Here is a 23,459-nt window from a genome sequence, read left to right on the forward strand (position 1 = left end):
TATATATTAATACATATGGAATCATATAACATATGGCCTTTTACACTTGGCTTCTTTTATTTAGCTTAGTTTTCAAGGTTCATCTATGTTGTAGCCCGAATCAGTACTTGTATTAGTGTCCTAGGACTGCCATAACAAAGTACCACAAAATGGGTGATTTAAATACATAATTTGGTAGCCCTATAACTCTTAAGGAAATTGAATTTTTAATCTTAAAAATCCCCAAAAGAGAAATCTCCAGGCCCAAATGGCTTCCACTGGAGAATAATACCAAACTTTTAAAGAAGAATTAACATCAATTATATACAATCTCTTTCAGAAAATAGAAGAAAGAACACTTCCCAATTTGTTTTATGAAGCTAGTATTTCCCTGACCAAAACCAGAAAAATACAAAAAATGAAAACTGCAGCCAATATCCTTCATGACTATAGATGTAAAATCATTAATAATATTTAGCGAATAAAATTCAGAAACATATAAAAAGAATTATATGGGTTCTAATATCCAGAATATATCTTTAAAAGACTCTTACAACTCAACAACAAAAAGACAAACAATCCACTTAAAAAATGTGCATAAGACTTGAACAGACATTTCTCCAGAGAAGATATACACATGGCTAACAAGCACACGAAAGATGCTCAACATCATTGATCATTAGGGAAATGCAAATCAAAACCACAATGAGATATCACTTCACACCCACTAGGATGGCCATAACATCAACAACAAAACATAAAATAAAAAGTATTGATGAGGATGTGAAGACACTGGAACTCTCATACATTCCTGGCGGGAATGTAAAATGGTGTAGCCACTTTGGAAAAGAGTTTGGCTGTTGCTCAAAAAGCTAAAACATTGAATTACCTTATGACCTAGTAATTCCCCTTCTAGGTATATACCCAAAAGAATTGAAAACAGGTGTTCAAACAAAAACTTGTACATGAATGTTTATAGCACTACTATTTACAGCAGCCAAAAGATGGAAACAACCCAAATGTTCATCAACAGATGAATGGATAAACAAAATATGGCATATTATTCAGTCATAAAAGGAATGAAGCACTGACACATGCTATTACATGGATGAACCTTGAGAACATTATGCTAAGTGAAAGAAACCAGACACAAAAGGCCACACATTGTGTAATTCCATTTACATGAAATATGCAGAGTTGGCAAATCCATAGAAACAAAAAGCAGATTAGTGGTTGCCAGGGGCTGAGGGGAATGGGAATGGAGAGTGATTGCTTAATGAGTATGAGGTTTCCTTCTGGGGTGATGAAAATGCTCTGGAATTAGATAGTGGTGATGGTTGCACAACATTGTGAATGTACTTAGTGACAATTAAATGTACACTTTTAAATGGCTAAAATGGTAAATTTTATGTTATGTGTATTTTATCACAATAAAATTTTTTTAAAAAAGAATCATACACCATGGCCAAGTGAGGTTTATTCCTGGATGCAAATCTAGTTCAATATTCAAAAATCCCATCAATGAGCTAAAGAAAAAAAAATCACATAATCACATCAATCGATGCAGAAAAATTATGACAAAATTCGACACCCATTCCCAATAAAAATTCTCAGAAAACTAGGGATAGAAAGTAACTTATTCAACTTGATAAAGAAAATCTACAGAAAAACTTACAGCTGATATCATACTTATTGGTAAAAGGCTGACTGCTTTCTCCCTAAGAACTGGAACAAGGCAAGGATGTCTGCTCTCATCACCTTATTCAACACAGTACTGGAAGTCCTAGACAGTGCAACAAGGCAAAAAATAATAATAATAAAATAAAAGACTTCTTGATTGAAAGGAAATAAGACTGTTCCTATTTGCAGATGATATGAATGTTTATGCAAAAAAATCTATAAAAGAACTCCTAGAATAAGTAAATTCAGCAAAGTCATAGGATATAAGATAAACATATAAAATCAACTGTATTTCTATATAATAGCAATGAACACATGGACACCAAAATTTAAAATATAGTACCATTTATAATCAGTCAATAAAAATGAAATACTTAGATATAAATATAACAAAACATGTGTAGGACTTGTATTCTGAAAACTATAAAACGCTGATTAAAGAAATAAGAAGACTTAAATCAATGGAGAGACTTTCTGTGTTCACGGATTGGAAGATTCAACATGGAAAAGATGTCAGTTCTCCTCCAAATTCCTACACTGGTTTAATGCAATTCTTATAAAAATATCAGCAATATTTTTATAGATATAGACAAGTTTATCATAAAATTTACATAGAAAGAAAAAGGAACTATAATAGCTAAATTAATTTTGAAAAAAGAATAATAAAGTGGAAGAATCAGTCTCCGTGATTTCATGATTTATTGTATAGCTACAGTATATTCACAGAGGTATAGACATAGATCAATGAACAGAATAGAGAACCTAGAAATAGACCCACACAAATATGACAAAGGTACAAAAAGTAATTTAATGGAGGAAGGAGAGCATTTTCAACAAATGGTGCTGGATAAATTGAACATCCATAATGCAAAAAAAATGAACCTCAACCTAAATCTCACATCTTATACAAAAATTAAATTAAAATGGATTGTGGACTTAAATGTAAAACATTAAGCTATAAAACTTTTTGGAAAAAAAACAGGAAAAAATCTTCAGGACCTAGGGCCAGGCAAAGTGTTCTTAGACTTAACACCAAAAGCACCATAAAAGGAGAAATGAATAAGGTGGACTTCACCAAAATGTAAAATTTTGCTCTCTGAGAGACTTTATTTAGAGGATGAAAAGTTAAGCTACAGAATGGGAGAAAATATTTGCAAGCCACATATTTGACAAAGGATTAGTACCTCGAAACTCAACTGTAAAAAAGCAAATAATCCAATTACAAAATGAGGAAAAGACATGAACAGACATTTTACCGAAGAGGTTATACGGATGGAAAAAGTCCATAAATATCATTAGCCATTAGAGACGGCTTTCAATGTTTCCATTAGAAAGAAGAAAGGCTAAAAGAAAATTAATGAGTTAAGTACTTAGTAAAAATTAGCACAATAAACCCAAGGAAAAGTAGAAGGAAATAATAAAGGTAAGAAAAGAAATCTGTGTAATGAAGTACAATAGAGACTCAACCAAGCCTAAAATTGGTCTTTTGAAAGGATTAATAAAATTTTGGAAAAAATAGGTCGTCATAATACTAGTTGATGTGAAACTTTGAGACAAACAAAAGAATGTTAAATTGCTAGTTTTGAGGATATAAACCAGTAGACTAGTGGGTTTTATTGTATTTTCATAATCCTTTGGAGAAGGTTGATGATTTACAAATCATAAGGTCCCTAAGACTTAAGAGAACTCAGAAGAGGTAAAGGTCTTGTTTAAGTTTGAGCAATACACGGTCTGTATCTTGCCATCACTAGAATGCATTCCTAGTTAGTTGAAGCTCCTACTTTAATATTGTTGACATGCATATTGCTTATAAAGGATTTATTGTTAACTCTTTGGAGTATAATGCCTAAAATTGTGATTCCTGCTAATTCTTTTTATGTTTGTTATAGGAAATATATCATTCACTGTATGTTTCTAATAGGAAATTATATTTGAAAGTATTTATTGTAGGAATATACCAATTGTAATGGATATAACAGCCCAATAGAGATAAGTTTTAATGTATAATTCCACTACTATGTAAGTGGCATGAATTCACTTGCTGGTCTTGGCTTTCTTCCTATAAACTTGTTTGAGAAAATAAACTTGTGATTCTAACAGCTTCAAAGCGATCCCTGACACAGAGCTTGTTCATTTGACACTCATTTTATTCTTTTATTCTTTTTGCTGAGGTGAGCAACAACTAATACTGTATCATGAATTCTCAAAGCACTATAAGTCAAACAGATTATTTCCTCTCAGGGATTTTCATAAAATACTTTCAGGACCAATATTTTCACCTTTAATTTAACCGGGCTGACTCAAAAGTGGCTTATAGTTTTATTTTATAATAGATTGTACCATAAAATGTACTTAATCATTCCCTTTTGAATAACATTTAGGTGTCTTACAGTTTTTGTTGCAGTAAACAATGCTGGAATAAACATCTTTCTATGTGGGTCTTTGTGAACATGAGCAAATATTTCTTTATAAAACATTCCCAGATATGGATTTCTGGGCCAAAGATTGAGATATTTTAAATCTTGATAGACATAAACGGTCCTCTTTAAAGAATGTACCAGTTTAAATATTTGCGACATGTGGACCTAAAGAGTATTAAGTAAAATAAGTCAGACAGAGAAAGACAAATACCATATGATTTCTCTCGTAAGTGGAATCTAAAAAACAAAATAAAAGAACAAAGAAAACAGAAACATTCATATAGAGAACAAACTGATGGTTGCCGGACGGGAGGGGAGTTGCAGGGCTGGATGAAAAAGATAAAAAGATTAAGTACAAATTGTCAGTTACAAAACAGTCATGGGGATGTAAAGTACAGCATAGGGAATATAGTCAATAACATTGTACTAACTATATATGGTGTCAGGGATTGTACTAGACTTACCGGGGGGATCACTTTGTAAGTTATATAAAAGTCTAATCACTATGTTGTACACCTGAAACTATTATATAATATTGAATGTCAACTTAATTGAAAAATAATGTACCTGTTTATACTTCTTACGAACCATATATCCTCACCAACGCTGACTGCTATAAATCATGTTAATTTCTGATTTTAATGAGTGCAAATGAATCATATTGTTAGTTTTCCCTTTCCTATTGCTAGATAGGCTGAGCACTTCACAAATGTATATGGGGTATTCGTATTTCTTCTATATAGAGCTTATAGGCTATTCGGGAGATGGATTTTCTCTGCTGCCAAAAAGTAAATTAGACATATTGTTCAATAACGGTGCCTTATCCTTCAGAATGCAGTGTGATTACCCTGATGCCAAACGTTTGTAAATATTCCCTTAAATGCGACCATTAAGAGAAGTGTTTGTCTAAGTTCTTCCTGAATGGTGATATGACCAGAGTATAAAAAGTACAATGGCCCAGCACAAAACTCATTTTCTCAATCAATAAGACCCTACCTTATAAGAAATTCACTGGCAGCAACACAGCCCTTCCCTGTTGTGGAGTCTGAAGCACAAGAAAATTCCATGGAGATGAGACCCCGCACTTGCTCCTGCCTGATACCACTTCACTGCCACTTCTATCTTTGCCCAAATCAAACCACTAGCATTTGGTGTGTTCTTCCTGCTAGTCTTTAGCCACCTAAAGTGATGTAATATACATTTTGTCCCATTTCTATTCTTTGTCTTACTAATTTTACTAGGAATATTAATTTTTCACATGCCATGTAAGTTTTAGTATTTTCTTGCAATCTACCATCTTTTAAATCTATAATATCTTTGGCTCTAAGTGTTGAAATTTTATGTATCTGATTTGTCAACTTTTCCTTTATGCCTTTTGGATTTGTTTTGCCTTCCTCATCTAAATTATTAAAATAATCTCCTACATTTTCTTTGTTCATAATTTTGTCTCAATGAAATGAAATCTTAAATAAGATTTTAAATAAAAGACCTTTTATCCCCAACTGGCTAGCCATTTGGTCTAAAAAATAGTCTCTTTACTGACATAAAGTGCTACAGATTGTATTATTAAAACTTTATATCTGGTTGTAGTTTGTTCCAATGATTGCTCTATTTCTGCTTTAACACTATACTTCTTTATATTGTGGCTTTATGTTCTAAAATGTTGTATGTCAACTCTCCCATCATAATTTTTTTTCCAAAAGTTTACCATTCTCGTGAATTTACTTTTCCAAATCTTTAATATCAGCTGGACAAATTCTTTAAAGTCTTATTTAAGTTTTTATTAAGATTGCGCTGAATTTATAGAAAAAAATGGGTCATCTGTACAATATTGAATATTCTCATCCAAGAATATTGCCTATTTTATTCATATGTATCTCACATATTCTTGTTAAATTTACATGTTTATATCTATTGTATTTTCTGATTTGTGCATTTGTGGGTTGCAAACTAATTACCAAATTATTTAAGAAACTAATAATTTTTGTATGTTTATCTTGAACTCTTGTCACTTCACGGAACTCTTCTAGCAGTTAGTTTTTCGGTTTCTGGATTGTATTTTTAAGTAGACAATTTCATATCTTGTAAATAATGTTCTGTTGCTTCCATTCCCGATATTTATATCTCACTTGCTAAGCCCCATAGAACCATGTTGTAGAACTGAAGCAATAGCTGACATCCTTGACTCATACCAGACCTTAATGAAAACACAGAAACCAAACAAAAACGTGAATTCTGTCGCAATGCAATTGATGACTACTTCCCGTCCTCTGAATTTACCCTAGGTATGTCATTAACCTCTCCCATTTCAACCAACTGAAACTTTTTACCCCACTTGTGGCATTATGGATACTACTGTGCTCCAATGTTTTATCATTAAAACTAATATTCTCATAGTTCGGTAAGTATATGTTTCCTTCTCTACATTACCTGTTTTTAAAATTATGACTATCAAATACATCTTCAAGGTACTTTTTTTTTCAGTCTGAAAAACATCCAAGTGTACACAAGAATGCATTCTTCTAATACATTACTAGATTTAATTTACTATTTTAGTAAAAGTTTTATAACTCTAGTGGGGGCAGCAGGGACATAATTTTGAATAAGTTAGGATGTCTTTTTCATCCCCTTTGGTTTCCTATTTTCGGGAACAATTTAAATATCAGAATTATCTATTCCTTGAATTTGGGCAGAATGTTTATAAGTTTGTAAGAATTCTTGCAGAGGTAATTTTTTAACCTGTTTCTTATCAATATCTTCTTAAGGGCATCTTCTTCATTTTTGGTAATTAAATTTTTTAAAAATATATTTCCAGAAAAGCATCCATTTCACTGGAAGCTTCAGCATATTGTTTTTCTAGAAATGAGATTTTATTTTTGTTTCGAGAGTGCAGCTATTTGCATTCTAATTAGAAGAAAAGTTCTTTTTCCTCTGCAAAAGCCAAACACACACATTATCTTTGTACGTTACAAAGAGTGAAATATTTGACTTTTCTAGGTCAGCCTGGAAATCATTTGGATCATGTCACAGCTAAACTGCTCTCATGCTCCCCATTTCTGTGAGACTAACAAGAGTTATACACAGCATTGTCTTACAAAAAGGGTAACTCTGGCTTTGCTGAGAACAAGCTGCAGTGGTGATAGGGTGGACGCAGAAAGTGGCAGGGTTATTACCTCTGGTGGCTTCAACTAGGATGGTAGCAGTGGAGGTGGTGAGAATTGGTCAGATTCTGAACATTGGGACCAGAGCGCCAGTAAGATTTACATATGCAATGTGTCTTCATCAGCAACACTGCATTACAGGCAGTTCTCAACCAGGTACGTCTTTTGCTGAGAATCACTGCACTGACTTTGTTCTATGAAAATAAAGCCCTCAGTTTTGTGGATTCCCATTTACACTGAACACAGTGCTTTGCAAACTTGTTGAATTTCACGTGGATGTTTGAAATAGATGAGACTTCTGGTTTCAGTTCTGGCATTACAATTAGTCAACTATTGCAAAGCTCTGGATCTTAAGTTATTCCAGAATTTCTGGTAGGTTACAAAACACATGAGGACATGTCAGATATAAAATTAATGTTTAGATTAGAACCTTGCTTTATTTAAACGCGCTCCATAGGCTATAACACAACCCTTCAGTCAATCAAGCATGTAACATTAATATGCTTCCACAAAACTTATAAACTTATATAACAACTCACAGCCATAGCTTCTAAACTTCTACAAGGCAGCAGCTTCAATCCCCAAAAGAGCACACTATCATGACTATATGACTACAGCAGGGGTCCCCAACCCCCGGGCTGTGGACCAGTACCTGTCAATGGCCTGTTAGGAACTGGGCCACACAGCAGGTAGGTGAGTGAGCTGATTCATCTATATTTGCAGCTGCTTCCCAGCATTACTAGCATCACTGCCTCAACTCCGCCTCAGACCATCAGGCATTAGATTCACAAAAGAGCGCCGGTGCCTGGTGCCAAAAAGGTTGGGGACCACTAGACTATGACATTAAGTCCCACATTAAATGCAAATTTAAGAAAAGCAAACTAGAGGGTATTAACAGATTATCAAAACTCAGTAAGATTGGGTTTTCTCATGTACCTGCTTCTCAACTCTTGTTTCTCAACATTGGGAAATTTTTTTAAATATCAATACCTGGGCTCCACCTCAAGCCAATTAAAATCATAATCTCTGTGGGGCATCTTATCTTTTTTTAAAGCTTCTCTGGCAATTCTAATGTCAGTCAGAGTTGAGAGTCACTGCTCTAACAATCTTATGTAACAAAAAATAAGTAAAAATAAAAAAAAATAGAAGTGCAGGAACATTAACAAGTTAGAAATCAAAGGACTCACTCTTTGCTTTCTAACATCTTCTACCCTTTAAAAGGTCCAAAAATTATTAATATTAGAATCGACATCATATCTTTATCAATTAAGCAACTAAAATACATAAAATAAGGCCTGGGAAAGATCTTTATTCATCTGGTTTAACATTATTTTCCAAAGGGGGAAAGCTGCTGGATTTCAGGTGAAAATGCAGAAACAATTGCACAGCATGATAGCAAGAGGGCAAGGAAAATTTCCAGCTCTAGTTTCCTATGTTCTGGTCCAGAAAAGGGGGGAGGGGAAGGAAAGGTGTGTCAACGGGAACAAGCACTAGTGCTCTAAAATAACTTCTTTTCACTCATAATTGCAAACATAAAGCAACATAAAATATAGGGCAAAGGGAAGCTTGTCTTCAGGAATTTGTGTCCAAGTTTTTACTGGTATAACAATCTTTTTGAGCCTAGAGCTACTAAAGGTGAATCATGAATCAAGTTCGGTGGTATATGTGCTACATACAGCAAAGGCTGGTTGTAGCAAATCGTTTCATTTCAAACCTGTGTTGATATATAAATTAGACATTATTTGGTAATGATTAATTTCGGGTCAATTTTGATTCAATCCAACATTATACCAGTTTATACACTTATTGTAGACTCTGTTTTAGTACTAAAAAATGACAATGACAGTTACCACTGAGGCAGTGAGCTGTGAAATTCATTCCTCAGTTTTGCTTTAAAAAGATACCCCTAGGTCGTTAAGAGAAAATCTGATTTCATCCAAATGTATTATTTAACTGGAATTCTTCAGTCATCATCTACTGTTGGCTTGATTGTCACGCCTCTTCTTATTTGACCCCAACCAATTAAACTGCAAAATGAAAATAAAAGAAACTGTGAATTTTATGTCCATTTCATTATCATTACCAAACAGTCATTTGACATACTGGTTTTACTTGCCTATCTGCTTAATCACAATTTGCTTCCAAAACCTGCTCCTCCATAAAGAAAGCTCACACTATCTTCTTAGACTCAGAAATGGGCTCTAGCCAGAATGAATGACAGAAAAAGCAAAAAAAAAAAAGTTGCTATATAAATATGCTCATCTTCACTCTATTGAAATATATCTACGCCTTCAGAACCACCAAAGGAGAGTCTTCCCATCCACCTACAGAATTATGCCGATACAAAACCACTCGGTCTGGTTTTTAAAAAATCTTTATCCTTTTCTCCTTGAAAAATGCTTTTTTACCACTTGCAGCACCTCAAAATATCAAAATGGCTTTAGCATGACCTTAGCTGGTAAAGGAAATTAAGAGAAGAACTAAAGGACTAGATAGTCTATAGGCAGATTACCCCTAATGGCTAAGAGACCTCTCTGCTCATACTTCCAATGTCTGCTCTATGAGCAACCACCAAGCTGGATTGCTACCTCAAGTGTAGCTTCTAAAACAAAACCCACCTAAACATAGGTTAAACCACAATTCTAAAAGATGTAAGGATCATTCTGATGCTCTTGTTTCTTTTAACAATTTTAACATACTTGCTAATTTTTAAGCAAAGCTTTAAAATTTCATTTGGATAGAATCCTCTTATAATAGTGTAAAGACAGAAAAAGATATCTTGGTTTACAATCTGTTATCTAGGAAATGTACCATTATAATTAAGTGAGAATAATACATGCCATGTTGAGAGTTTTTGAAAGTTTATTACTTAAGCTTATTTTAAAAGATACTAGAAATCAGTACATCTATAATGACAAATAGTATAATCATACAAAAAAATAAAATCAAGTGAGCATAAGTCACGACAAAGCAGGATTATTTACTTTAAAAACTACAAAAAATTTAATTCTGTCTAAAGTAGGGAGTAATTCAGATCTTCTCAACAATTAAGTGATGAGAGGTCATCACGGGGCACAGTACCAGAGAAGCCTTACTAAGAGAAGTCGGCAGTGAGGAAAAAAAGAGCCAACGGTGATTTGAATAATTCCGGGTGCAATCAGTTAAAGGGTTTATACAGACAAAGCAGGAGGAAACGTCAAAGCAGGAAGAAAAGTAAAATGTATTGAAACAGGTTTTCAGAAAGGTCCTAAATATCAGAAAGTAGTGAGACGCTCCTAAAAATTATCAAGCACAGCATGATAAAAATGTTTGACTCAGCTCTTAACAAAGAGGCAAACTAGGAATCTTTTGCAATACCTTTAAGGGTAAAGTGATGGTTATATGGGCTATGATGAGGTCACACAGAATACAAAAGAAAGGGTAGATTCAGCAACTAACCAGAGAAAGAGCAAAGAGTCAGGAGCCAAAGATATGTTACCTAGCTCCACACACTCAAAGGGCCCAGAAGTAATAGCACCTTAAAAGTAATGAGCACACCTAACACCCATATTTTCATTTCAAAATACTATTTCCCACTAAAAGGAACCAGGGTTCCTTGCAGAAATGCCCAATTCCAAACTGGACCGAGGGAGGTACAAGATGACACCGGAACATCTTGTGTCAGAAAGTAAGGAACTCTTCAAAAACAAAAACAAAAACAAAAAACTGATAGGGACATGTCAAAAGGACACAGGAGCCAGTTTGAAAGGTCTCTACTGGACAAATCCTGGACAATCTGGGCATCAAAATAATATGAACAGTAACAAATCATAACCTACTAAATAAAGTAGTACTCCAAGAGTCCATATTATAACTAGATAAATAAACAATAGGGGGAAAAAATGTCAACTGATATAAGGAGTGATGGAGTTGGAGGTGGGGTGATTACTATTTCAAAATCACTACAATCAGGCTCAATTCAGACAAGAATCATCTGTGGATGCTAAATCGAGGGGGGTAGGATTTGATGAGGAGCAGACTATTGGCATAGTTTCAGAGCTCCCCATAGAATTCTTATGAGTTGCAAGGGTGAAAAGATTAATTATATAGTGGAAAACTGGGCAACACCTGGAATGCATGATCAAAACCAACTTCAACAAGGAGGCGCTGTCAGATATCATGTGCCTCTGGCTGTGATTCCCTGAGGAGACATCACCACCTATGCGAGTACCGCAGCCAAGAATACATACCTGAATCTAATCTTAGGAAACATCAGATAAACCCAAACTGAGAAACGATCTATAAAGTAACTAGCTTCTATCTTTCAAAGTTGTCAACGTTAAGACAAAAGAAAGGCAGAGGAAGTTCCAGATTAGAGATCGGAAGTACCAGATTAGAGATTGAAAATCAAATGGAATGCATGATCCCAGACTGGAGGGAAATAGAGGACATTATTGGGACAAGGGATAAAACTGGAATGGGGACTGTATATTTCAGTATTTTATCAATGTTAAACTTAAGTGGTTTTATAAGAGAATATCCTTGTTTTTAGGAAATACATACTGAAGTATTAAGAGATCAAGGGACATGATTTATACAACCTACTCTTCGAACAGCTCAAAAAAGTTTATATACATATAAAAATGTATACATATACAAATAAATCGTGTATCTGGGAAAAGGGAAGACAGGAGTTCTGTGTGTATTCTTGTAACTTTCCTGTTAAATTTGAAATTATTTCCAAGCAAAAAGTTTTAAAAAACCAAAGACAAGGGAAATACTGAAACGAACTCACTGGGTTTTGCATAAGTTGTGTCTATTACAAATCAGGGCTAGAAATACAGATTTCGAAGTTATCCAAATAGCTAAAAGTTAAAGCCACAATAACTGTTGCATTCAAGGAAAAGTGTGTGTATACCACCAAGAACTTAAGAAAATCGACTGTATCTTATTAGACAGTGATGAAGGCTAATAAACTTACCGCCAGTGTTTTTCAACTCTTCGGCTAAGGGCAATTTTTTCTCCTACTTCTGTGCACACAGGATTAGTCAAAACGATTTTACCCAGATCAGCCTTGACTGCACTAACTCTTCCTCCTGTCGACAGTGATCCTATGTTCACCATGAGCACTTCATTCTTAGACAACTTTTGCACCTAAGGAAATAAATTGGGGAAAAATAAACCCCCAAATTGAGAAAATGCGTTCCAAAAATGACTGCTTATTTTCCTATCTCCTTGCCAACAACAGAGGTCAGCAATTTTCCATCTCTGCTAACCCAATCTCACTGAGACTTTTAAAAATATCATGTGGATAATAAAAATGCCATGTCATCGTCATACGTTGACATACTTTTCCCTGTTTTGTTTCACTTTACTGCCATTTGGTTCTCGATGTTCAGGAAGTCAAATTTATTCACCTTTTTTTTCTTAGCAGTTTTTCAGCAATAAAGTATTTTTCTTTTTCACCTTTTTTTTCTTAATCCCATGTTAACTGTGAAATGAACCTCAAAACTGGTCTTAACATCACTGTCACTTTTTTTGAAAGAGGAATTACAGAAAGCACTTACCTTTGCTGCTTTCTTATCTCCTTCAGTGCGTACACCTAGAAGCCGTCTAAGCAAGAAATAGGATATTTCCAATTCTGTGAAGATCTCAGGTAAAGCTCCAACTGCACCGAGTACCTGCCCCACCATTCTGTCAGCCCGGCACAAAGTGGGGTCAATTTTTGTTCCAACTCCTGATATAAAATAAGATATATGTACATAGAATCCAATTTTTTCCCCCATAAAGCTGTTTACCCCAAAACTTAGTCAAACAAGTACAGCACATGTCTATACATTTTAATACACACTTATATTTTCATAGTCACGTAACAGCTACATAGGTGTGAGAAAATACCTGTTTTTATCTGAAGAAACGGAATTGTAAACTCACAGGTTTGTTGGACATTGAGAAAAGACTCTTGATTTAAATTCTAAACAAAGGGCAAACAGAGATAATAGCCTAACTCAAAAATGAGTCTGAATATCCTTAATGAAGGTTGAAAAAATACAAAATTCATGAGTAGTCTGCAGAATATTTGCCTGCTATTTCTCCCCTGGAAAGCTGATCAAAAAGATAGTTTAAAGATTTCATATATGACTCTTGGGATCCACTTAAAAATACTTTAGCAGTGTGTCTTTCGAGGACGACAGGGAAGAAGATAGAAAGATGAAGTACAATTGGTAAAGTATGGATAATTGCTGAAGCTGGGTGGTGGCTACGCAAAAGTTATCATTAAACCATTCTCTACTTTTATGTTTGAAAAGTTCCATTAAGTTAAATTTTTAAAAACTTTTCTGGAGTTTCCTTGTTTATTAAGAAAAAAAATCGTATACAGTAAATTCCTGATTATAGGATAAAGTAGAAAAATGAATTATATAGCCCAAAACTAGAGAATCAAAAGACAAAATCCTTCTTCATCAAACATTTTTTTCTTTTATCCAAAGGCTTAATACCTCTGACTAAATCTCACTGAATCTTGCCTTTTTAAGGATATCCGATAATACACTAAGTTGTAAGGGCCCAGGAAATCCATAAATTATCTAATTACTACACAATGGAAGTTATCTTCTTTTATTTCTACCTCAGTGTAAATATGATGACATGATTCAACTTACATTTGTGTGGGTAACTTTCTATTTGCAAAACATACATAAAAATCAACCTCTCTAACCCCAAAACTGTGTAGAACAACAACAAAAAGGTGCAGTTAAGTATTTTAAACACTGGGTCATGAAACTTATTGTGTTATTGCTAAAAAGGAGCTATTTTATATACTAAATCAAAATTTTTCTTTATGCTTATAATTTTTACAAACACATGAAACCAACTCATGACCTAAAATCAACAGCTTAATCATATATATATTCCCCCATCCCATTCAATTATTCAAATATCCAATTAAAAAATCTCTATCTTTTTGGGTAATCTATTTTCCAAGAATATTCACAAATGAAAAGTGCAGGGATGAGGGGGAAATCCTTACCGATAAGACCTCCTGGAGCAGCATACTGAAGATCATTATGTTCCGCAAACAGTGATACAATTTTGGAAAAGATTGGTTTACACATGAGTTTTCCTTCACTATCTTTGGAAACAATACCAGGTCTGACTTCTATCTCCTGGCCCACCTGTAAAAATATAAATTAGTCATTAGAATTACTGTGGGGCAACAGGAAGACCACGAAACTAAAAAGGCAATCCTTTCTCTATTTCAAAGATCACTATTAAAAAAAAAAAATGTGAAAGAGATCTTCAAAACCAGAACCATCCAACTGTCCAACTGTTTCTGAGCACCTAACACACAAACCTATCCCCATATAAAATGTGTTCCATACTCATGAGGAACCCATAGATGTCAGATACACTTATAAAACATAATAATACACAGACATCTATAACAAGCACTAGACACTATAAAAAAAATTTTTTTTCAACATGGAGTATCCATACTATTTTCCCGATTAAGACAAGAGAAAAACAAAACAAGAATGCAACGACCACTAGACTGGATGGTGAACATACAGTGGACTATACCGTTGTTGTATTATGAAGTTGTAAACCTGAAATTTATGTTATTAACCAATGTTATCTCAATTAAAACAAGAAAAACAAAACAACCAAAACCCAGTTTACCTTTAACACTCCTTTTAGAATACTACCACCAGCTACACCCCCCTTAAGGTCATCAACTTCACAGCCAGGTTTGTTGACATCAAAGGACCTAATAACTAAAAGAAAGCAAAACAAATTAAAGCCAATTCTGTTCATTTTAACTTTCAAAGAAATATTATTTTCTAAGTTAATTTTCTTCAAATAGTAGACACATAAAATTTACACCAAAGGGATGACTTTGTGACAAAATCTAACTTACTGCACTGCAGCCTTACTTATGATGGAAAAGTGGAAATAACTTAAAAGTTCATTGATAGGAGGCATATTATGGTACATCAATACTATTGGAGTATCACGCAGCTACTAAAAAAGAATGTTAGCGCTGTCTGTAATAATCTGGAATGATAACCCTCATATACTGTTAAGGATAAAAAAAAAACTAGTTACAAAAATAACATGCATATATGACCCCACTTCCACACCAGAAAAAACTAAACCAAGAAACATATGTTTACACATGATGATATGGACAAAGAGGGGTACGGGAATAATACACAACCGTTAACTTTGGTTACTTCAGGGCTAAGGGAGACAAGTGGGAGGCACCTCTCTATATGCCTCTATGAGGGACTGGTGCTCCTATGAGTATGTAATGCCTGATGATCTGAGGTAGAGCTGAGGCGGTGATGCTAGCACTGGGGAGTGGCTGCAAATACAGATGCTTTGCTCGCTCGCCCGCTGCTCACCTCCCACTCATCTGCTGTGTGGCCCAACTCCTAACAGGCCACGGAACACTACTGGGGGTTAGGGTCCCCTGCTTTATATTATATGACTTCTATAATAAAAATTTAGTTTTAAAACTACAAAACAACTCTAGGACTATGTGACCTTCACTTAGGTCCTGAGAGCAGCGACCCTAACAAGAGGTATGCCATCACAATCACCCAAGAGAACACTTCCCACAACTATTAGGGGGATCCCAGGTGAAGGCCCAGAGGGGATCAAATGAGTCTGTTTTGAAAAGGCTCCTACATCTCTGTGTAGGAATCACAAACTCAGATGATCAAATTATACCAATATTGGCACTATAAACTTAAAGTGAAAGAACATGAAAGTCTTCGTTAATGGTACAAGGAAATCAATTGAATGGAAGTTCTCATATCCTGTTCCTTACTAAAATATTATAATTCCATAGAGAATACTGTATTACTCCATCCTGATCACATTCCATATATTGAGCATAAGGTTAAAAGTTACTTCTGCATTCAGGACTCTGTTTCTCATCCAGTAATGAAATCTAGTACTACCAATACAATCTCAGAATTCATCGATTACAAAAAAATTTTATGGAGATTGTGTAATTTATTAACACCTCTGCAGAAAGAGGAAATAGTAATAAACACCCTTAAGGGTGAACCATCAATGTGGAAAAGATCCCATGAAGAGTTAAAACCCCAAGAAATCAGGATATGAAACATACTTTTATAATATTAAAAAATACATTTTTATAATATTATTTAAAAAGAGTTAAAGATAAATCCTATCACTTACCAATGAGTCGGGGTTCTGAAGTAAAGTCTCTTGGGGGTACTGGAATTTTCTTTACTATGTACTCACAGACAACTTCAATATTGTATTTCAGCTGAGCAGAAATTGGAATAATAGGAGCTCCTTCTGCTACTGTACCTATATGACAAAATTCAGAATAATCAAAATTCTTCAGTTTTATAAAACTTGTTCTATACATGTTACATGAAACAATTAAGATTACTAAAATAGATGCCTAAATATCCCCACACAAATGCCTGCAACAGGTAGAAAGTGATAATCCTGTTTAGAAACATGGCTGTATTGTTTGTTTTTACTCCTGAAAATGAATATTATTCCCGTTAAGGGAAAAATGTTAAAATATATTAATAAGATATACTTAACATACTAAAATAATAAAAGTGCTTAAGAAATAAAATACTAACACTCCTGAGAAAGAGCACTTTACTAGTTGAAAGATTTCCAATAACATGTAATTAACCTCCCAATAAATGTCAATATAAAATTACAGACTCTTTGCTAATCGAAGATTGCTGCATATATAATGTTTGCTCTTTATTAATTATATATCAAATAGGCTGGTCGAAGAAATGGAACGTAATTAGATTTTAATCAATATGACTTATTCTTTCTCATTATGATAGAACTGGGTCCATGGAAAGTCAACCTAACAAGAAAAACAAGGCGGAGAGAGAATCGAATGTCAACAATAAGATTCATCATGTCTTCCCTGAAATGAAAAACACTACACTGTCAGAAATGGACTATAAAGATTAAATAAATGACTGTCAGTTCCAATTCTCAAAGTAGCTATTCAGTAAGACTTGTTTTTTTAAAAAACATTTTATTATCACTGAAGTTTTTTTTTTAATCTGATAGTTTCTAGAATACTTCGGTTCTATCTTTCAGCCAGCAAAAATATACTTTAGTCTATCAAATTCAGAAACACAGATTTCACAAGTTGCATCAAGTAGCTAACAAGTAGAATGTAGAGAAAAATAAGGCTTAAGACCTATAAATTTAGATAATCTGGAGTTAATTTAACATCTGGTATCTGGATTGCCTCTCAAAGTGATTCACAGATGCATTAGATATTATGGCTTCTTACCTTGTACAAATGCAAGGATCTGTTCATACTGTTCTTTAGCCTGGCTTTCTTTTACCAAATCAATTTTATTTTGTAGAATCAAAATATGCTTCAGTTTCATGATTTCTATAGCAGCCAGGTGTTCAGATGTCTGAGGCTGAGGACAAGACTCATTACCAGCTAGATAATGAAGAAAAAAAAAAGATGCATGAGCATCAGCTAAAAATATTTTCCAGGAAAAGCAAATCCACGAGACACAGAAAGCAGATTAAGGCTGCCAGGGGCTTGGAAAGGGTGAAACAGTGACTGCTTAATACAGCGGTCCCCAACCTTTTTGGCACCAGGGACCAGTGCTCCTATGAGAATTTAATGCCTGATGACCTAAGGTGGGGTTGAGGTGGTGATACTAGTGCTGGGGAGTGGCTGTAAATACAAATGAAGCTTCGTTCTTCCACTGTTCACTCCTACTGTGTGGCCCAGTTCCTAACAGGCCACAGACTGCTACTGGTCCGTGGCCCAGGGGTTGGAGACCCCTTAATAAGAACAGCATTTCCTTTTGAGATAATGAAGATATTCTGGAACTAGACAGTGGTGATGCTTGTACAACACTGTCAATGTACTTAATGTCACTGAATTTTACACTTTAAATAGCTAAAATGGTTAAATTTCATGTCATGTGTATTTTACCAAAAACGAACAAACAAAAAAACCTTAGTATCTAATAAAAGAATTGTTTGAACACCCTAGCTCCACTCAAGGAAAAAGTCCTAGATATTACTGCCAAGTGTCCAACTTTTGCCCCTGCTTCCCCTGTGTGTGTGCATTCACTGAAGCCTCCCAATCATTTGGCTTTCATTACTGGTCCTAAGCAAGAAGCTTGGAATCAGCAAGTTTGGCATCTCGGGGTCTGCCCTCAGCTTCTGCTCAGGCATAAGGCTCTACCCACTATTAGAGACATTCTGACTAGTATTAGAGATATGATGATCCTCCCCAAGCAGTGATGTTCAGATGTCCTGTACTATGTTTATTTGGCATATTTTTAAAAATTATAGCCCATAGCAACAAAATCTCTCGACAGCTCACATAAGGAAGGTAGCACAACCCTAGCCTTGAAAACCCCAATTCAAGTCTAGACTTCAGCACTTAAATTATGAGATCTGCATCTAAACCAAAACATTATACACCAGTGTTGCAGTGGAAAGTGAGACAAAAATACATATACTTTTACATGTAAATTTAAAATGAAATTATTTCATGTGATCTAAGTGGGAAAAATGCACTATTTACTTTTTAAAATATACATTACCATAAGAATTCTCACTAGACATCAGCCTTGGGTCTATCTTGTTTTAATATTTTGTGATCGCTGGTTGGCAGCGATGTCATTCTGGATGACATGTTGGTTTCCATTTGTGTCAGACATGCTGGTTTCCATTTGTGTCACACTTAGGTAATGGATATAGCCCTTAAAGGTCTTAGTTCTCCCTTAAATATTCCACCTTGGATTTGCTCTGCATTGTCCAAACCAATTCTGATGTATTTACCTATCAACAAAAGAGCTGCATCCATCACGGCTGCACCATTCAGCATAGTAGCCATCAAAATATCGTGGCCAGGACAGTCAACAAAGGAAACATGTCTAATAATGGAAAAATAACAATCAGCGCTAAGATCAATCAATACTTTAAGATGCAACTTATAGATTTCCTAAAATCAAATCACTTTAAATGTAGAATGTGAATATTACATATGAATATGGAATAAAAATATGGAAATAATTCTTATTGCTATAAAGTCAAGTGGCTACAGGACTTGGTGTTTCTAGATCCTGGAAATAAGATTACCTACTGGCTAAGAGTGAACACTGCACAGCATTATAAAGCAAATAAAATTAGCTATGTGTAGAAATAACTGAAGAGCCAGAAACTCTCAAATCCGATGAAAATAAATACAGTATAGAGCAGCAGTCCCCTACCTTTTTGGCACCAGGGACCAGTGCTCCTATGAGAATCTAATGCCTGATGACCTGAGATGGAGCTGAGGCGGTGATGCTAGCGCTGGGGAGTAGCTGCAAATACAAATGAAGCTTCGCTTGCTCGCCCACCCCTCACCTCCTGCTGTGTGGCCCAGTTCCTAACATACCACAGACCAGTACCGGTCCATGCCCCAGGATTTGGGGACCCCTAGTATAGAGTGTATATTGGGAATGTCATCGATTTCAAAGCCAAAAATAGTGTTAACAAAATGGGCATTGCCATCAGAAAAAATAAAGTGCCAAAAATTTCTCTAACACCTGGAAAAGCTGAACTGCCAATCTGTAGTGGAGATGGCAGCACTATTTTAACGAACCTATGCTACTCAATAAGAATCATTACTTTTAAAAAGTGTGTGCTCACACTGTCATGATCTAAAATAGGGGTCAGCAAACTATGGCCCTTAGGCCAAATCTGGCCCACTGCCATACCCGCTCATGCACATACAGTCTATGCCTGCTTTCAGAACATAAGAGCAGAGCTGAGTAGCTAAAATAGAGAACTCATGGCCTGCAAAGCCATAAATATTTACTATCTGGCCCTTTATAGAAAAAGTTTGATCTCTGATCGGGGCCAAAACTAGGGTGAGGCAAGTGAAGCACTTGCCTGGGGTACAAAATTTAAGGAGGTGTCAAAAAACGAAAAAAAAAAAAAAAAATGAGATAATTAAAATTTAAATTTTAATATTTTAAAAAAAACAAAATTAATGCAAAATCCATATATTAATAAACATCAAATTTTAAATGAAGGAAAAAAAAAAAAGGATCAGTAATAATGCCACGCTGAGCCAAAAACAAGCCAGAAAGAAAAGTGATACTGAAGCAAGGGGAAAAAAAAAAATCAGTAATTTTGAGCCTATCTTTATTTAAACCAATGACATTCTATTTATCATGATTTTTTTGCATTAATTTCTAAAAACACTGCCCCAAATACTACTTAACTACTGAGGGTTTTTTGTTTGTAGCCTCCCCCACCCCCTTAAACTCTGGGCCCAAGGCAAGGGCCTCACTTATCTCTCTTTAGTCCCAGCCCTGTTTCTGATTTAAAATTTCCTTGTAGTGCATCTCCAAACCCCATAAACATCACTAGGTGGATGTCAGTAATCTCTGATGAAGAACTAAGATATGAATCATATTCAGAAAATAGATGAATAACAACAGAAACAACACTGTTTAAAAGAAATTTAGGAAGCTTGACAAAAAGAATCTCTTAAATCCAATGAGCTGTGTTTCCTTCCATTCCATTCTGCTTATGTGGTACTCTTTCTTTAGAGAACTTGCATGTATCTTAAGTTTAAATACTTGACTTTTCAAATTATTGTCACTATAGACAATAAAATAATAGAAAAATGACAAAATCATTCAGCAATTAGGTTCATCGTTTAATATGTCAGTTAAATATTTCAAAAAGCACCAATCACGAGACAATATAATATGAAGTATAAAGTGTTTTTTAGCACAAAAGAGGTCACCTGACTAATTTGAAGTTCCCTTTGGTCCCCGGAATGTCTGTAGGAAACTCATCAGGTGTACTACTTCCACAGGATTTATAACATTCTGGCCGAGGACAACTTGGGTCATCAAGTTTATAAATCTAAAGATTTCAATAAAAAAAAGATTTGGACTTGTTATCTGCATATTCCAATTAAAGTTTGTTTCCAGTTCCACAGTACAGAGCTCACCTTAGCATTAGCATATCCAAGCTTGATTGTAATATTTCTCTCTAGCTCATTTTTGAACCTGACAGTGTGAACTCCAGAAATAGCTTTTACAACTGTGGATTTCCCATGAGCTACATGACCAATTGTACCTACAGAGAAAGTACAAAAAATTAATTCACGTACATTCCAATTACACCAAATATTTTTTCAAGTAGTGTTAGAGTAGAAAACTCAAATCCATAACTAACTAACTATAAATATCAACATAAAACCAACAGTGACTTCAATTTTTGCTCCTACATATTCTTTTTGACTAAAACATTCTAATATGGGTTGAAGAGAACTTTCCATGTAACTGACAACCTTGTTCAAAAACCATACTCAGCATACTAAAAGCTATTCATCTTATGTTCTTAATCGCAGAAAAGACCGCCTTCATTTAAAATAAATGCTCAACTGAAAAATACATAAATATCTTGTATATTAAGAAACTTTCCAGCATTTCCAGAGTGAAATAAATAGGTATGATGAGCCTTGACACAACCAAAAGAAATGTATGAAAATGAGAAAATCCAGGTTTAATTATGGTAATGCTGTTAAAGGTAGCATGTATCATAACTTTTTAATAGCCTGATGGTAGAGCTTTGCTTTTAATTAGGTTTTACTGTGCTGTTTGTATAGACTCTCCAAAACACAAAATTGACATTCAGTTCTAGGTATCAATTAAGTTAAAAAAAATTCTACTTAATAATAGCTTATATAGCAAATAAAACTTTCAAAAACTCTGCCCTTGCAATAACTCTGTGTGGCAAATACGGCCACATTTTTACCTCTTCCTTAAAGTGCTACGTAACTACACATTGCCTTATGCTATTAACCTTCTCATGTCTCTATCTTTTCTTCTCACCTAGTCTGTAAGGTAGACATGGGCAACGTGCTTCTCCCCCAAAATCTAGCAGGTGCTTTGCTCACAAGAGCTCAACGTCTATTTCTTGAATATCCACATTCTCATATAATTCATGTAATCACACAAAAGGAGAGGTTAAAATTATTTGAGATCAAGCAAGTCAAGTCTCCAAGAAGTTTTTCTTATCTTACCTATATTAATTGTGGCTTGTCTGCTGATAACTTCGTGTGAAAGTGGGGTCAATTTGGTAACATCCTGCAATCAAACATTTATTTTTAATTCGCTGTACGTAAGGCAAATCACAAATTTTCCTTTGATTTTACATTTGATCTACAGCTCGCCGCCATGTGAACAGCTCTCTTCTACTTCTAAAGCGCTTTTCCTGTATAAGCAATCTTGTATTCTGATGACTGGAAAGCCCTGAGTCCTTCATCGTTACACGAAACTACACCTCCACTCACTGTTGGAGATGTGGAGGTCCGTGGACACCCGACTTTGACCGCAATTAGCACTGAGGACAGTGTAAACACTCCCTTCCCAGTGAAAACCTTACTGACATTTAACACTACTTCGAGATCCCACGATCTCACAACCCCCTGCCCAGCTCACGCACTGCCGAGGTGCCGGCGGCGGCGCCCGCGCGGCTCCGGAGTCAACCATGCTCCCGACAGCCCGGCACTGTCTCATCTGAACGCCTCCTGGGAGGCCCTGTCATCCCCACTCCTGAGCTCACTCCGCATCCTCCCAGAGCGAAACCTTACCAAGGTGGCAAGATCCTGGCGAGAAAGATGCGGTTGCCCGAGAGTCACTCCAGCCTCGCCTCCCGCCATCTTGCCTGAAGAGGAAGCAAGTCGCCCCTGCAACTGCCTGATCGTACGCAGGCCCTCTAGTGCGAAGGAGGCGGGGAGGAGCGAAGGCGGGTAGGCCGACTGGGGCCCAGGCCTGGGAAAGGAAGGTGACCGCTGCAGCAGGGTCTCGCTGCTTGCACTTCTTTCCGCTTGGATTCATATAGTACCTGCCAGCAGGCTGACTGGAAAACACGAGGTAAAGTTTCGGGATCTATTCGTCGCAGATATATTGGTTATTCGCGCAGGCAGCGCTGAGGTCAGCCCTGTAAAAGGCCCCTTGCTAGGCGGGTGAAACTAACGTCGCGCGCGCTGGCGAAGGAGAAGTCATTTCCGTTTCTCGTGGGGATGGCCGGAAGGGTTTCCCGGAACCTGGGAATGTTACTCTGAGTGTGAGAACCGGCAGTGGGAACCTCCTTCTTTGCTGAGTTCTCTAATTTAATAAGCCGAAGTCGGCTCGGGTCCGGCCCACCTGTGACGAGGCTCTTGGTCGGGAGGGGGCCA

At 35.7% G+C, this 23,459-nt stretch overlaps 1 protein-coding gene across 1 annotated transcript; it reads right to left on the reverse strand.

The window, feature by feature from the left end:
* Nucleotides 1-8,529: 8,529 nt before the first annotated feature.
* On the reverse strand, nt 8,530-23,232 carry EIF2S3 (eukaryotic translation initiation factor 2 subunit gamma). The gene is made up of 12 exons (XM_039852245.1): nt 22,872-23,232; nt 22,302-22,365; nt 21,225-21,352; nt 21,015-21,136; nt 19,055-19,149; nt 17,532-17,690; nt 16,427-16,561; nt 14,897-14,991; nt 14,247-14,391; nt 12,787-12,956; nt 12,201-12,373; nt 8,530-9,267 (listed from the first exon to the last, which is right to left on the reverse strand). Exons 1-12 carry the CDS (start codon nt 22,938-22,940, stop codon nt 9,204-9,206), a joined length of 1,419 nt encoding a protein of 472 aa, XP_039708179.1. The 5' UTR covers nt 22,941-23,232; the 3' UTR covers nt 8,530-9,203.
* Between the last annotated feature and the right edge of the window lie 227 nt (nt 23,233-23,459).

This window comes from Pteropus medius, unplaced genomic scaffold (genome assembly GCF_902729225.1).
Source record: "Pteropus medius unplaced genomic scaffold, Ma_sr-lr_union100, whole genome shotgun sequence".
Classification (NCBI taxonomy): Eukaryota; Metazoa; Chordata; class Mammalia; order Chiroptera; family Pteropodidae; genus Pteropus; species Pteropus medius.